The sequence below is a fragment of the Mytilus californianus genome, unplaced genomic scaffold (assembly GCF_021869535.1).
Source record: "Mytilus californianus isolate M0D057914Y unplaced genomic scaffold, xbMytCali1.0.p SCAF_7, whole genome shotgun sequence".
Lineage (NCBI taxonomy): Eukaryota > Metazoa > Mollusca > Bivalvia > Mytilida > Mytilidae > Mytilus > Mytilus californianus.
In genome coordinates, this window is record NW_026262723.1 from 51,403,908 (window position 1) to 51,418,988 (window position 15,081).

General features: G+C 33.7%; 1 protein-coding gene across 3 annotated transcripts in view; it reads right to left on the minus strand.

Annotated features, from left to right (window-relative positions):
- The window catches only part of LOC127709730 (cytosolic Fe-S cluster assembly factor NUBP2 homolog), a 53,598-nt gene that overhangs the window by 24,900 nt on the left and 13,617 nt on the right, over positions 1 to 15,081 (minus strand). For all 3 annotated transcript variants that reach the window (XM_052215397.1, XM_052215396.1, XM_052215398.1), the window contains exons 2-4: positions 10,768 to 10,892; positions 4,738 to 4,826; positions 3,914 to 4,023 (exon numbers count right to left, since the gene is read on the minus strand). In XM_052215397.1, the coding sequence (XP_052071357.1) occupies positions 3,914 to 4,023; positions 4,738 to 4,826; positions 10,768 to 10,892 (324 nt within the window). The remainder of the gene's footprint in view (positions 1 to 3,913; positions 4,024 to 4,737; positions 4,827 to 10,767; positions 10,893 to 15,081) is intronic.

Below are 15,081 nucleotides of genomic sequence, written 5' to 3' on the forward strand. Positions count from 1 at the left end.
TATACGACCAAAAAATTTTCAATTTTTGCGTTCGTATAAAAACAGGATCGGAAGGTCTGAGACAGGGACGGTAGGGAGGCAGGAAACAAGCATATATTTTTTTTGCCTTTCAAACTAGAGGCTCTCAAGAGCCTGTGTCGCTCACCTGTATTTACTGATGCTTTGGAAATCATGTAAAATAAGGTTAAAATCATAATTAATAGTATTAGATATTAGATATTATAATGATATCTAAGATAATAACAAATAAAATGCTCCGCAGGGCGCAGCTTGATACGACCGCAGAGGTCGAACCCTGAACAGTTGGGGGAAGTATGGACACAACATTCAAGCTTGATACAGCTTTGGATTTGGATTGTGATTAAATATTTGACACAGCATAGGTTTCTAACACAGATTGAATGTGGTCTAAGAACTTAAAAATTTTAAATTGGACATTCACCTATTATGGTCCAATATCCAAAATCTAAATACATGGTTAGATTCAGCATATCAAAGAACCCCAAGAATTCAATTTTTGATGAAATCAAACAAAGTTTAATTTTGGACCCTTTTGACCTCAATGTGGACAAAGTTGATAACGGGGCCCAAAAATCAAAAATCTAAATACATGTTTAGATTCAGCATATCAAAGAACCCCATATATTCAATTTTTGTTGAAATCAAACAAAGTTTAATTTTGGACCCCGATTTGGACCAACTTGAAAACTGGGCCCATAATCAAAAATCTAAATACATGTTTAGATTCAGCATATCAAAGAACCCTAAGAATTCAATTTTTGTTAAAATCAAACTAAGTTTAATTTTGGACCCTTTGGACCTTAATGTAGACCAATTTGAAAACGGAACCAAAATTTAAGAATCTAAATACACAGTTAGATTCGGCGTATCAAAGAACCCCAATAATTCAATTTTTGATGAAATCAAACAAACTTTAATTTTGGACCCTTTGGACCTCAATGTGGACCAATTTAAAAACGGGGCCCAAAATCCAAAAACTAAATACACGGTTAGATTCAGCATATTAAAGAACCCCATGAAATCAAGAATAAAACCCCATTGAAATTGGTCAAGAAATAAGCAATTTATAGGAAGTATCTTCTTTTGCACAATCCTGTGCTATTAAATATTTCTTGCTATTGCGCAATACTGTACAATTGACAATTTCTTGCTATTGCGCAATATTGTGCTATTGGATATTTCTTGCTATTGCGCAATACTGTGCAATTGAAGATTTCTTGCTATTGCGCAATACTGTGCAATTGAAGATTTCTTGCTATTGTGCAATACTGTGCAATTGAAAATTTCTTGCTATTGCATTATACTTATTATATAATAATTTACACATCCTGTTTGGTGTGTATCTCCTACCATATCATTATTATTTGATTTTAAATATAAATCAGAAATAACCAACTTAAAATGGAAAATTTTAAAAGAAACAAAAAAGGAAAAAAAGAAAAAAAAGGAAAAAAAAATAAATCCCCCCCCAAAATTTTTTGAACCCCCATTATGATTCATCACCCCCAAACTCAATCCCAGCCTTCCCTTTGTGGTATGGTACCTTGCAGTACAATTTCAGAGAGATCCATACACTTGAACACAAGTTATTGTCTGGAAACTAGAAAAAAATGTGTTTTTTGGCCCCTTTTTGGCCCCAAATTCCTAAACGTTTAAGGCAATTACCCCCAAACTCAAACCCAGCTTTCCCTTTGTGATATGGAACCTTGTAGTACAATTTCAGAAAGATCCATACACTTACACACAAGTTATTGTCATGAAACTAGAAAAATGCTTGTTTTTTGCCCCTTTTTTGGCCCCTAATTCCTAAAATTTGGAGGCAATTACCCCCAAAATCAATCCCAGCATTCCTTTAGTGATATGGAACCTTGTGGTACAATGTCAGAGAGATCCATACACTAACACACAAGTTATGTCTGGAAGTTACAAAAATGCTTATTTTTGGCCCCTTTTTGGCCCCTAATTCCTTTACTGTTATTACCATAACCCCCAAAATCAATCCCAACCTTCCTTTTGTGGTATTGAACCTTGTGGTAAAATTTCATAAAGATCCATTCACTTAAACTAAAGTTAGAGTGCGAAAACCAATGTGTCTTCGGACGATGCCGGACGACGCCGGACGACGACGACGACAACGACGACGACGACGCCAACGTCATACCAATATACGACCACAAAAATTTTTTTGCAGTCGTATAAAAACTGCAAAATTTTTGTAAAATTACTAACTCAGGGGCAGCAACCCAACAACGGGTCGTCGGATTTGTCTGAAAATTTCAGGGCAGATAAATCTAAATCTGATGAACATTTTTGCCACCTGTCAGATTTGCTCTAAATGCTTTAGTTTCAGAGATATAAACCAAAAACTGCATTTTACCCCTATGTTCTATTTTTAACTAAGTTGGCCATGATGGTTGGAAAGCGGGGTCATCGGACAAATTTTTTAAACTAGATACCCTAATAATGATTATGGCCAAGTATGGTTAAAATTGTCGCAGTAGTTTCAGAGAAGAAGATTTTTGTAAAAGATTACAAAAATTTACGAAAAATTGTTAAAAATTGACTATTAAGGGCAATGACTGCTAAAGGGGTCGACTGACAATCTTGGTCATGACAACTTATTTGTAGATCTTACTTTACTGAACATTATTGCTGTTTACAGTTTATCTCTATCTATCATAATATTCAAGATAATAACCAAAAACTGCAAAATTTCCTTAAAATTACCAATTCAGGGGCAGCAACCCATTAACAGGTTGTTAGATTTGTCTGAAAATTTCAGGGCAGATAGATCTTGACCTGATAATCAGTTTTTCTCTAGTCAGATTTACTCTAAATGCTTTGATTTCAGAGATATAAGCCAAAATCTACATTTTACCCCTATGTACATTTTTAGCCATGGCGACCATCTTGGTTGGTTGGCGGTGTCATCGGACATATTTTTTAAACTAGATACCCTAATGATGATTGTGGCCAAGTTTGGTTAAATTTGGCCAAGTGGTTTCAGAGGAGAAGATTTTTGTAAAAAGCTAACGACGACGGACGACGGACGCCAAGTGATGAGAAAAGCTCACTTGACCCTTCGGGTCAGGTGAGCTAAAAATGTAGGCATGAGATCACTTACAATGCATTTTCCATATAAGTTTCATTTCATAGGAAAACACCTCCTGCAAAAACATTTGATTAACACTGATTTTCAAACTTTTCCAAGATGATTTAAACCTTTGATATAAATTTCATAAAATCCTACAAGAAAAATAGGCTTGATAGAACTTACAATGCAATTTTCCATTTGCTTTATATTTCCAAGGGGATAACTCTTTTTAAAATATGTTGATTGGCACTTAATTGCAAACTCATCCATGACATTGCTGATCATTTTTTTTTAAAATATACATGTATATGGCAAAGAATTTTATGTGTGAGATTGCTTACAAGACCAAATGGATGGACAGATAAATGGAAGGGCATAACTCCTTTAAATATAATTCATTTGCATTGATTTTCAAACTCCTCCAAGCCATTGCTAATATAAACCTTTGATATAAATTTTATAAAAAAATTGGCAAAAATTGTACAGGTGAGTATGCTTTATAGACCAGCAGCCAGTTGTACGAACGTGGCATTAGCCTAATGGGTCATTAAGTCTTCATTAAGCCTTTATGATGCATTAGGCTAATGAAGACTTAATGACTCATTAGACTAATGACACGTTCGTACAACAGGCTGCTGACAGACAGATGCACTCCACATATTTTTATGTCCCCCTCACTGCATTGAGGAGGGGGTCTATAAGAGAAGAATTGAATCTATGATCTGAATCTTATATGCATGATATATGTATACCTTTTTACTGTGAATGATAATATAATTTCTACGCAAAATAACTTACCTGTTTTCTTTGGCCCTCTCCATACAACAGCATCGTCTTTACCGTCTAACAAAAAAGCAATTGACATTACACCTAGCTGTTGTTCCTTATCAACATAAACAGGTAACCATCTAGTGTGACAAAAATCAAATTCATTAAATGGCTCCTTTCAAATGGTTAAAGAAAGTATGATTTCATTGCAAACATATGAAATATTTTGAGCTTGGTTTCAGTAACTGCATATTTTAGGTTTTTCAAGAAGTGTTTTTAATCTTCTGTAATACCTACGGTATGTAATTAAATTAATCTACTGAAAGTTGCTTTTCATGGAAACATTTTCATTATATTTTAATCAGGGTAATCAAGGAAGGGTTCAGTAAACACACAACTACTTCATTTGTGCCTGTCTCAATTCAAGATTCTTGTCAAAGGTTGTCACTGTCTTAAAAACTTTTCTCTAGAACAGTAGTTTCTTAAAGCTTTTTGTTCATTGTTGGACACCATAAGTCATCCTCTATATGTCTATTTTGAAAAAATTCCAAATATAAAGCAGTTGCAGTATTTTTAAGATCAAAAGGTGTCAGTATTATATTTTCCTGCATTGAGCACTTTCTCCAAAGTCACTGAGTCTAAGAGCAAAAGTTTTATGAGAAAGATGAGAGCAATTATATGGTATACAATGTGTTAATTTGGTTTAGATTATGCTGACTTCATCACCAGTAAAATTTTGTTTCTAACACGAAAGGCCAGCAAACCTTTACTCAAAATATTGGCATAGTTTATTTCAACTGTTTTTAGAAATGTATTGATAGTAATTTTGATCATTATTTAATTGTGTAACATACCCTTCTGGACACTGATGAATATCTTTGCCTTCCACAGCAAACATTTTTGGTACACTTGGACCACAAAGGTCTACATCTAATAGGCCAATCTGTTAAACACATTAAGTATTCTCTTTATCAAATATATTGGCAATATAAATAAACTGTTGACACAGAGATATGTCTTGCCTTTTAGTAATTTTGGTAGTATAATAGATATAAGAAGATGTAGCATGAGTGCCAATGAGACAAATCTCCATCCAAGTAAAAATTTATAATAGTAAACCATTATAGGTCAAAGTATGGTCTCCAACACGGAACCTTGGCTCACACCGAACAGCAAGCTATAAAGGGCCCCAAAAATTACCAGTGTAAAACCATTCAAACGGGAAAACCAACGGTCTAATCTATATAAATAAATGTGGATAGTGTCCACATGTGGACACAGATGATGCCCCCACTTGCATATGATATAGTTATAAAGGGACATAACTGAAGAACGGTAAAAGTGACGCTACCCAAATTTGAACTTGATCTGAGTTTTGTGGTAATAAGCATTGTGTGTAAGTCTCATAACATTTGGTTGAGGCTAACTTAAGTAGAGAACAATAAAATGCTCCGCTGGGCGCAGCTTGATACGACCACAGAGGTCGAACCCTGAACAGTTGGGGCAAGTATGGACACAACATTCAAGCTTGATACAGCACTGAATTTGGATTGTGATTAAATATTTGACACAGCACAGGTTTCTGACACAGAATTCGAATGAATGTGGTCTAAGAACTTAAAATTTTTTAATTTACCTATTCAAACCATATCATTATTATTTGCTTTTATATATATCATAAATAACCAATTTAAAATGGAAGATTTTAAAGAAAAAAAAATCCTCCCCCCCAAATTTTTTGAACCCCCTTATGATTCATCACCCCCAAACTCAATCCCAGCCTTCCCTTTGTGGTATGGTACCTGCAGTACAATTTCAGAGAGATCCATACACTTGAACACAAGTTATTGTCTGGAAACTAGAAAAAATGCTTGTTTTTTGGCCCCAAATTCCTAAACGTTTAGGGCAATTACCCCCAAACTCAAACCCAGCTTTCTCTTTGTGATATGGAACCTTGTAGTACAATTTCATAAAGATCCATATACTTACACACAAGTTATGGTCCTGAAATTAGAAAAATGCTTGTTTTTCCCCCTTTTTGGCCCCTGATCCCTAAAATTTTGAGGCAATTACCCCCAAAATCAATCCCAGCCTTCCCTTTGTGGTATGGTACTTTGCAGTACAATTTCAGAGAGATCCATACACTTGAACACAAGTTATTGTCTGGAAACTAGAAAAATGCTTGTTTTTAGGCCCCTTTTTGGCCCCAAATTCCTAAATGTTTAGGGCAATAACCCCCAAACTCAAACCCAGCTTTCACTTTGTGATATGAAACCTTGTAGTACAATTTCATAAAGATCCATACACTTACACACAAGTTATGGTCCTGAAATTAGAAAAATGCTTGTTTTTTTTCCCCTTTTTGGTCCCTAATTCCCAAAATTTTGAGGCAATTACCCCCAAAATCAATCCCAGCCTTCCCTTTGTGGTATGGTACTTTGCAGTACAATTTCAGAGAGATCCATACACTTGAACACAAGTTATTGTCTGGAAACTAGAAAAATGCTTGTTTTTAGGCCCCTTTTTGGCCCCTTATTCCTAAATGTTTAGGGCAATTACCCCCAAACTCAAACCCAGCTTTCCCTTTGTGATATGAAACCTTGTAGTACAATTTCATAAAGATCCATACACTTACACACAAGTTATGGTCCTGAAATTAGAAAAATGCTTGTTTTTTGCCCCTTTTTTTGCCCCTAATTCCTAAAGTTTTGAGGCAATTACCCCCCAAAATAAATCCCAGCATTCCTTTTGTGATATGGAACCTTGTGGTACAATGTCAGAGAGATCCATACACTAACACACAAGTTATGTCTGGAAGTTACAAAAATGCTTATTTTTGGCCCCTTTTTGGCCCCTAATTCCTTAACTGTTGGTACCATAACCCCCAAAATCAATCCCAACCTTCCTTTTGTGGTATTGAACCTTATGGTAAAATTTCAGAGATCCATTCACTTAAACTAAAGTTAGAGTGCGAAAACCAATGTGTCTTCGGACGAAGACGACGATGACGCCAACGTCATACCAATATACGACCACAAAATTTTTTTTGCGGTCGTATAAAAACTAAAAATTCAGCAATTTTTCTATTTGTAAACACGCATAACTCTAGAACTGTTGTGTATAAGTTTTAAAACATTTGGTTGAGACAAACAATAGTTAGAGAACGTAAACGAAGAATTCAGCAATTTTTATGTTTATAAAGGGACATAACTCAAGAATGGTAAAAGTGTCACCACCAAATTTCGTACTTAATCTGTATTATGTAGTAATAAGCATTGTGTATAAGTTTCCTAACATTTGATTGAACTAAAGTTAGAAAACAGAAACAAAAAATTTGTACTTGATCTTAATTTTGTGGTAATGAATATTGTGTATAGGTTTCATAATGTTTGGTTGGGGCAAACTTAAGTTACAGAATGGAAACTAAAATTTTGCAATCTTTCGATTTATAAAGGGGCATAACTCAATAATGGTTAAAGTGACACTACCCAAATTCAACTTGATCTGTGTTTTATCAGTGGAAGTCAAAATTAAACATTGCATTGTATAAAGCATTGGTTGTAGTTGATTCAACTATAATCATCGACAAAGGTAGATAACTCCAATTATAAAAATAACTTGATATTTAGAAGAAAATAAAAATTTTGCAATTTTTCCATTTCTAAAGGGTCATAACTCTAGAATGGTTAAAGTGACGCTACCAAAATTCAAACTTGATCTGTGTTTTCTGGTAATAAGCATTGTGTATAAGTTTCATAACATTTGGTTGAGGCAAACTCAAGTTAGAGAACGGAAACCAATTTTGGGACGTACGGACGGACGTACGTACAGGCGGACAAGGGTAAAACTTTATGCCCCCACCGCTACGGCAGGGGCATAAAAACAAGAAACAAGAAACACTTATGAACCACATCAACAAACAACAACTACTGAACATCAGATTCCATTTATTGAATCCAAATGGCAATATTTAACCATGTAATCTATGCAAAACATTCAAAGTCAATGAACCGTGACTTAATGTGCAGGACCAAATAACCTCCATGGAATGAGATTTGCCAATACTTATAAAACTGCATACCAAATACCATTGACTTATAAGTGGTGCCCTTTACACTAACCAAAACAAAAACTTTAACTTGTAAACAATGTAAAAGTTTCAAAGTCAATGAACCCTGATGAGGGCATGGTGCCATATTATCTCCAATGAAAAGAAACTTTCAAATACTAATACAACTGCATCTCAAAAAGCATTGACTTAACATTAGTGGCTCCTCTTAAACTGATCTAATCACAAACTTTAACATGTAAACTTTGCAAAACATTTAAAGTCAATAGACCATGACTGACGGGGAAGGACCAAATAATCTCAATATAAATGAGATTTGCAAATGCTAATGCATCTACATACCAAATACCATTAACCTACCACTAGTGGTTCCCCATAAACTGACCTAATCACAAACTAATACATTGTTGACGCCAAAAATAGTCAAAGTCCCAAAACTCCTTGAAAAACATCAGATCAAAGTGACTGTAGAATATGATCAAATACACAAGGTTTCTGTAAAAGAGTCTCAGTTGAGTTGTGTTCACAAGGTGTTGTTGTTGCAATACTCCAACAAACGGTCTAAGTCCAACAACTCCCATAAAAACGTCAAATAAAAATGGTTATACAACTTTAACATGATGGCAAACAATAGTACTAAGTATGAGAGCTTGTCAAATGGTCTAAGAGAAGTTGCATTCACTAGGTGTTATTGTCACGATACTCCAAAAATATTCAAAGTCCTATAATTCTGTAAAAATGTTCAGATCAAAATGAGAGTATAATATGGTCAACTACACATTATGGTTAACAATCCTTCCAAGTATGAAAGTTTCTATAATTTGGTCTCAGAGGAGTTGCATTCACAAGGTGTTATTGTCACAATAATGAAAATTATAGAAAAGAGTTCAAATGATCAAGGGCAATATCTGAAAAAAAAAAATTTTGTTCTTTAAACAGCACTGCTTTAAGAATTTTTAAAAATATATTAGAGAAATGTAAGCTTGAGAGACCTTACAATGCAATTTTCCATACATTTATATATTTCCAGGGGAAAATCTCGCCACCGCTACTGCCGGATTGTAATCCCTATGTCTTGTATTCTGCAACTTTCATAGCAGGCAAGACAATAAAATTACATAATTGCATTAGAACTGAAGTTGAAAATTCAACTTGAATAATCTGTTTCAGATTTTGTTTGTTTAGGCCCTTTTTGGTTTTTATGCTCATAGATCATGTGTAGATGTTTTATTCTCCTAGATCATGTGTTGATGTTTTATGCTCCTAGATCATGTGCATTTTGCTTTGCATACCGGTACCTAATGAAGGTTATTCTATTAAAATTGCAAAATCAAAGTGCTTGTAAGCACAGAAGGGTAAAGATTGCTTTAAGTTATCAGTACGAAGTAAAATTAAACATTGCATTGTATAAAGCATTGGTTCTAGTTGATTCAACTACAATTATGGACAAAGGACAATAACTCCAATTTTAAAGATTTCTTTAACAATAACATCATTGATATTTTTAGAACAGATATTAGATTCCTGCACCTTTCACAAGTTATGTAACTTTCTTGACCAGTATAACATCATTTTGTAACTTGAATATCTGAGCATATACCGTAAATTGGGTTATTTTGGTTGTAGTTTTATTTTGGTTTATTTGGTGCCTCAATTGAAAGTGCCAAAATTAAATACACGAAAATAAAACAAACACTAAAAAATGAAACGCCAAAATCGCGTACCGGTACGACAATGTGTAATGCTAATTGTTGCGGAAAATATTTTATGTTATTATATCTTCCGTATATTTCCTACAATTCCATACATAGCCAAATCTGCAAATAAATACCTGGTATACTTTGACAACAACACAATATAATTTTTACTTAATTGTCAATTTTATGAAAATGTTAAGAAAACACAATATGAATTTTTATTCACACATGTCATAAAAATGCAAAGCTATTGCTGATTAGACGCCGTTATTGGTAATTAGAATATCAAAACTCTTTGTAATCCTTTATCTTCCAAAGATTAACATGTATTGCAAGAGATGATTAAAATTTATTTCATATGATATTTGTAAAAAATAAATCATCTGATTTTAATGTTTAAGATTTTATTTCATATTTTCTTTCAGCTTTGAACCACGATATACAGAATTATTTGCAATTGCATCCGCAGTCTTCACAATAAACTTTTAAATCTACAGGCCCAGAGTTCAATTTTTTGGAAAATTTTAGTTAGATTCTGTTTGCCTGTAGAGCTGATTTTTACAGGCCTGAAAGGAATTTTACAAGCCTGGGCTGCTAGGCCTGTGGTTCAGCGCGAAGACTGCATCCGTATCCGATTCCTTCCTTAAATTAACTTTGTCGTGTTTCTAGTTTGAGAAATTCAATGATATTTTGTCAATAAACGGGTAAATAAAGGCAAATATGAATGAGCTTGCTCACTACTGTTGTTCTAAAATTAAACATATCAATTGGACGAAGCACCAAAATTACACACACCAAAATAAAACACATGCCTTTCGAGAGAAAACCGCCAAAATTTCCCAATTTACGGTATTCCATTGATAAATTTCTGGATTTCATGGATAGGATGTATAGAATGTTATGATCAAAGCACTATATTTTGTGTATCTCAAAAATAGTGATAAACCTTGGAAGATTTAGATATCAAGTCAGTTTCCATAGGGTTTTGATTGCATTTCATGCAATCTTTACCCAAGAAATGTGACAGTGTCAATGAATGCTGGCAGTTTGCTTTCAATAAATACAATTAAAACTGGATGTTTAAATTTATTATTATCAAGATATTCACTAAATCTTACTTTTTTGCCTTTTTGTTTCAATCCTACTGCTAATTGTGTAGCCACTGTACTCTTCCCAACACCTCCTTTACCAGATAATACCAAGATAACATGTTTAACGCTTGACAAATGGTCTGACAGATTCACTAATAAAACAAAAATATAAGTTATTTTAATGCATATTTAAAAAATGTATTATAAATGGAGTTTTATATTTTTATAAAAGCATAGTCAAAGGTTTGAATTTCAAAACCTACTAAATTCAAGAAAAAGCCCTGCTCTCTTATGAGTGATGAATTCATATTATTTTGATGTCAGATCTATATAAACTTCTATAGTCAGAGAGAAATCCTACTGTGAAAATAGATCCTGCAAACTTTAATTGTTTGACAAAAATTCTAAGTGCATGAATCAATCAATTTTTGAGTTTCCACATATACACAGGGGATCTGGAGATACACGTTTGGGCTAATTGGTGTAACATTTGGGCTAAATATATGCTATGTTAGGGCCAATTGCAAGTTGAGATTTGGGCTAAATTTTAGAGTCGACATTTGAGCTAATCCTCCCATGTAAAGGTAAATTTCATGTAAAGTATCTATATTTTAATCAGTGGCTGAGTGGTCTAAGTTGTTGAACTACTGTTTCACTAGCCTGTCAACACTGAGGTTGTGAGTTCAAATCCCCCATGTGGTAGGTGCGCTGGACTCCAATCTTAATTGACTAGGATTGTCCATAACTCTGGATTAAATCATCAGACCGGAACAAAATTTGAACTTGATCTATAACTTGTCATGATAAAACTATATACCAAATATCAAATCAATATCTTCAAGAACGAATAAAAAAGTGTGGAAAGCTGATTTGCCGGACTGACAGAGGGACAGACAGACGGATGGACAGACAGACGGATAGACAGACAGACGGACGGAGTGCAAACCTAAAGACCCCTTCGACTTCGTCGGTAGGGGACTAACAATTAACAATTATGGAATCGATAATATGTATCAACACTTCATTTGTATTTTTGTCTAGACGTCATCTATTCAACCATTGAGATGACCTCCGAAGACTGCAGAAGGTCATATAACTCGAAATAAACATAAATATAAACATAAACTGATACCGACCATATGCAATTGAATTGTTCTAGGTCTGTTTGATCCCATATTGTAGGTTAAACAGTATGTTTATCATCGTTTTTACCTGAAGTGTTAGAATGATTTTTTTGTGGATTGAATCAGTCAACCAAATGATTCATCCTTGTTTCACTTTCAATGTTGACATTCTTTTACTTTTAATAGCTGAATACATGAATAACCTATCTCCAGCTAAGGGGTTAAATTAAAGGTCACATGAATACGGATTCAAAGAGTCGAATTATTCACTTGCAAGTGAATAATTCATCTGTGATGTTATTTATCTTATTCTGACAAAATTGAACTAAATTGGCTGCTAAAAGCAAATAATTATTTCACTTTATCACTTTCATTAATGATATATATTTTTTTTGGTTTTGGATATCTCGTAGCTAATGCCCCTTTAACACTGTAATATTGTGATACTGTGATATTGTCTGATCTTCACTTCAGAATCATTTCAATTAAATGGTGTAAAACTTTAAGTTCTTTTCTTTTCAAACTAGCATGGTTTCCTAATGAACATTTTTATAAAGGTTTTATTTTGATAAATTCTACCTGTAATTTACCTGTATGAGTTAAAAAATAATTAGCCCAAATGTAAACTTTACGCCACAATTTTTCGCCCAAATAATACCATGGTCACGCCCATGATTTAGCCCAAATGTCTTGCGCCCCTACACAGTCATGACAGTGTACTTTATGATTAAGATAACCTATGGAAAATGTGGCTCTTTGAAGCAAAATTGCATGATGATATAACATTGTTTCTGACAAAAATATTTTAGATCATCACTAGAGAAAGGTTGTTAGTATGAAGCAAGCACAGTATAATAAACATTATACTTCCAAATCTTTTAGATTTGAATTCCACATCTAACATTGAAATTGAACACATGTATTTCTTTAACCATATATCAATTAAGTTTCAAAGTCATATGAAGGGAAGGCAGGGTTATCGTTTTTATTTCTATACAATTGTCAAGTCTTTATAAATGTACTACTCCTTATAAAATGTCTTTATTTTTCTATGAAACAGACATAAATTTGAACCAAAACTGTTAATAGTCATTAAGATATATATGTGAAGAAAAATATGTTATAAAATTGAGAATGGAAATGGGGAATATGTCAAAGAGACAACAAACCGGTCAAAGAGCAGATAACAGCCAAACTTGAAAGGCCACCAATGGGTCGTCAATGCAGCGAGAAAATCCTGCACCCGGAGGTGGTCCTCAGCTGGCCCCTAATTAAAATGTGTACTAGTTCAGTAGAAATGGACTTCATAATAAACTCCAATAATATAAATGAATTAAAATAAAAAAACATACAAGACTAACAAAGGCCAGAGGCTCCTGACTTGGGACAGGCGCAAAAATGCGGCGGGGTTAAACATGTTTTGTGAGATCTCAACCCTCCCCCTATACCTCTAGCCAATGTAGAATAAAGAAACACACAGCAATACGCACAGTAAAACTCAGTTTAAAAGAAGTGAGAGTCCGATGTCAGAATAGGTAACAAAAGAAACTAAGCAAAATGACAATGATACATAAATTAACAAAGGACTACTAGCAGTTACTGACATGCCAGCTCCAGACCTCAATTAAACTGATTGAAAGATTATGTCTTCATCATATGAAAATCAAGTACAATCCCTCCCGTAAGGGGTTTAGTATCATACCATCATAAAATATGTGAGAAGAACATACCCCGTATCATGTCAATAAGATTCCATGAATTATCTATTTTCATATGAATTAGTAATTTGACTGTCTTATCTCCCTTTAAAATTCAAGAAAACATATTTCAGATAAAAACATATTTCTCCGAGTATTTTTAATATTGATGAAATGACAACTCATATTAAATATTATTATCACAATTCAAAAATCACTATATAACCTTTCATATGCCTTTACAATTGATATACATGTATTTTTAAAGCCCTACATTTATATGATTTCAATGACAGATGTGGAACTCAAATCTAATAGAATTGAAAAAATAAACTGCTTTGCTGAGTGCAGCTGGATACGCCCGCAGAAGTCCAACCCTGAACAGTTGGGGCAAAAATGGACACAATATTCAAGCTTGATACAGGTCTGAATTTAGATTGTAATTTAATATTGGACATATTAAAGGTTTCTGAATAAATGTAGTCAAAGAATATATGACTATTATTGGTTATATGAATTGAATTTATATTCAATTAAAGATTTCTTGCTGATGTACAATACACTATGCTGTTGAGAAATACCGGTACTGTTGTCAAGACTATAAACAAATAAAATTTATAAAATTCTAAAAGGGAGCTTACATCAATAGATATAACCAATTCACCAAAGTTTCATAAGAATTGCTGAAAGCATTTTTGAGTTATTGTCTGAAAACTGGAAAATCCCCCCTTTTTTAATTAATAAAACCCCATAACTCGGAAATGTAAAATCTAAAATTAATAAAATTCTAAAGGCAGCTTACATCAATAGATATCAACAAGTTATCAAAGTTTCATGAGAACTGCTGAAAGCATTTTTGAGTTATTGTCCGAAAACTGGAAAATCCCCTTTTTTTTTTATGAATTAAACCCCCCAACTTGGAAACGTAAAATCTAAAATTTATAAAAATCAAAAGGGAGCTCATGTCAATAAATATAAACAATTAACCAAAATTTCTTGCAAGTTGGTGAAAGCATTCTTGAGTTATAGTCCGAAAACTGGAAAATCCCCCTCTTTTTAATGAATAAAACCCCATAACTTGGAAATGTAAAATCTAAAATTTATAAAAAATGAAAGGGAGCTCACGTCAATAGATATAAACAATTCACCAAAGTTTTATGCAAATTGGTTAGAGCGTTTTTTAGTTAATGTCCGACATGTTGACGACGGACGGACAGACGGACAGACGGACGGACGGACAGACGGAAAGACGGACAACGGTATACCATAATACGTCCCGTAAACGTAACTAGAGGCTCTGAAGAGCCTGTGTCGCTCACCTTGGTCTATGTGCATATTCAACAAAGGACACTCTCCAACATTGTAGATGAGAATAGAAATCATGACAAAAATCTGTTTTGTTGATCTTGTATGGATGATCATTTAGTCTGTTTAGTTTCTCTCTATCTTCTTTAGTTTTTGCTCAAAACACAAAAGAGGGCAATCACTCCTATAAAAAGTGACATTCTACTAACTATATA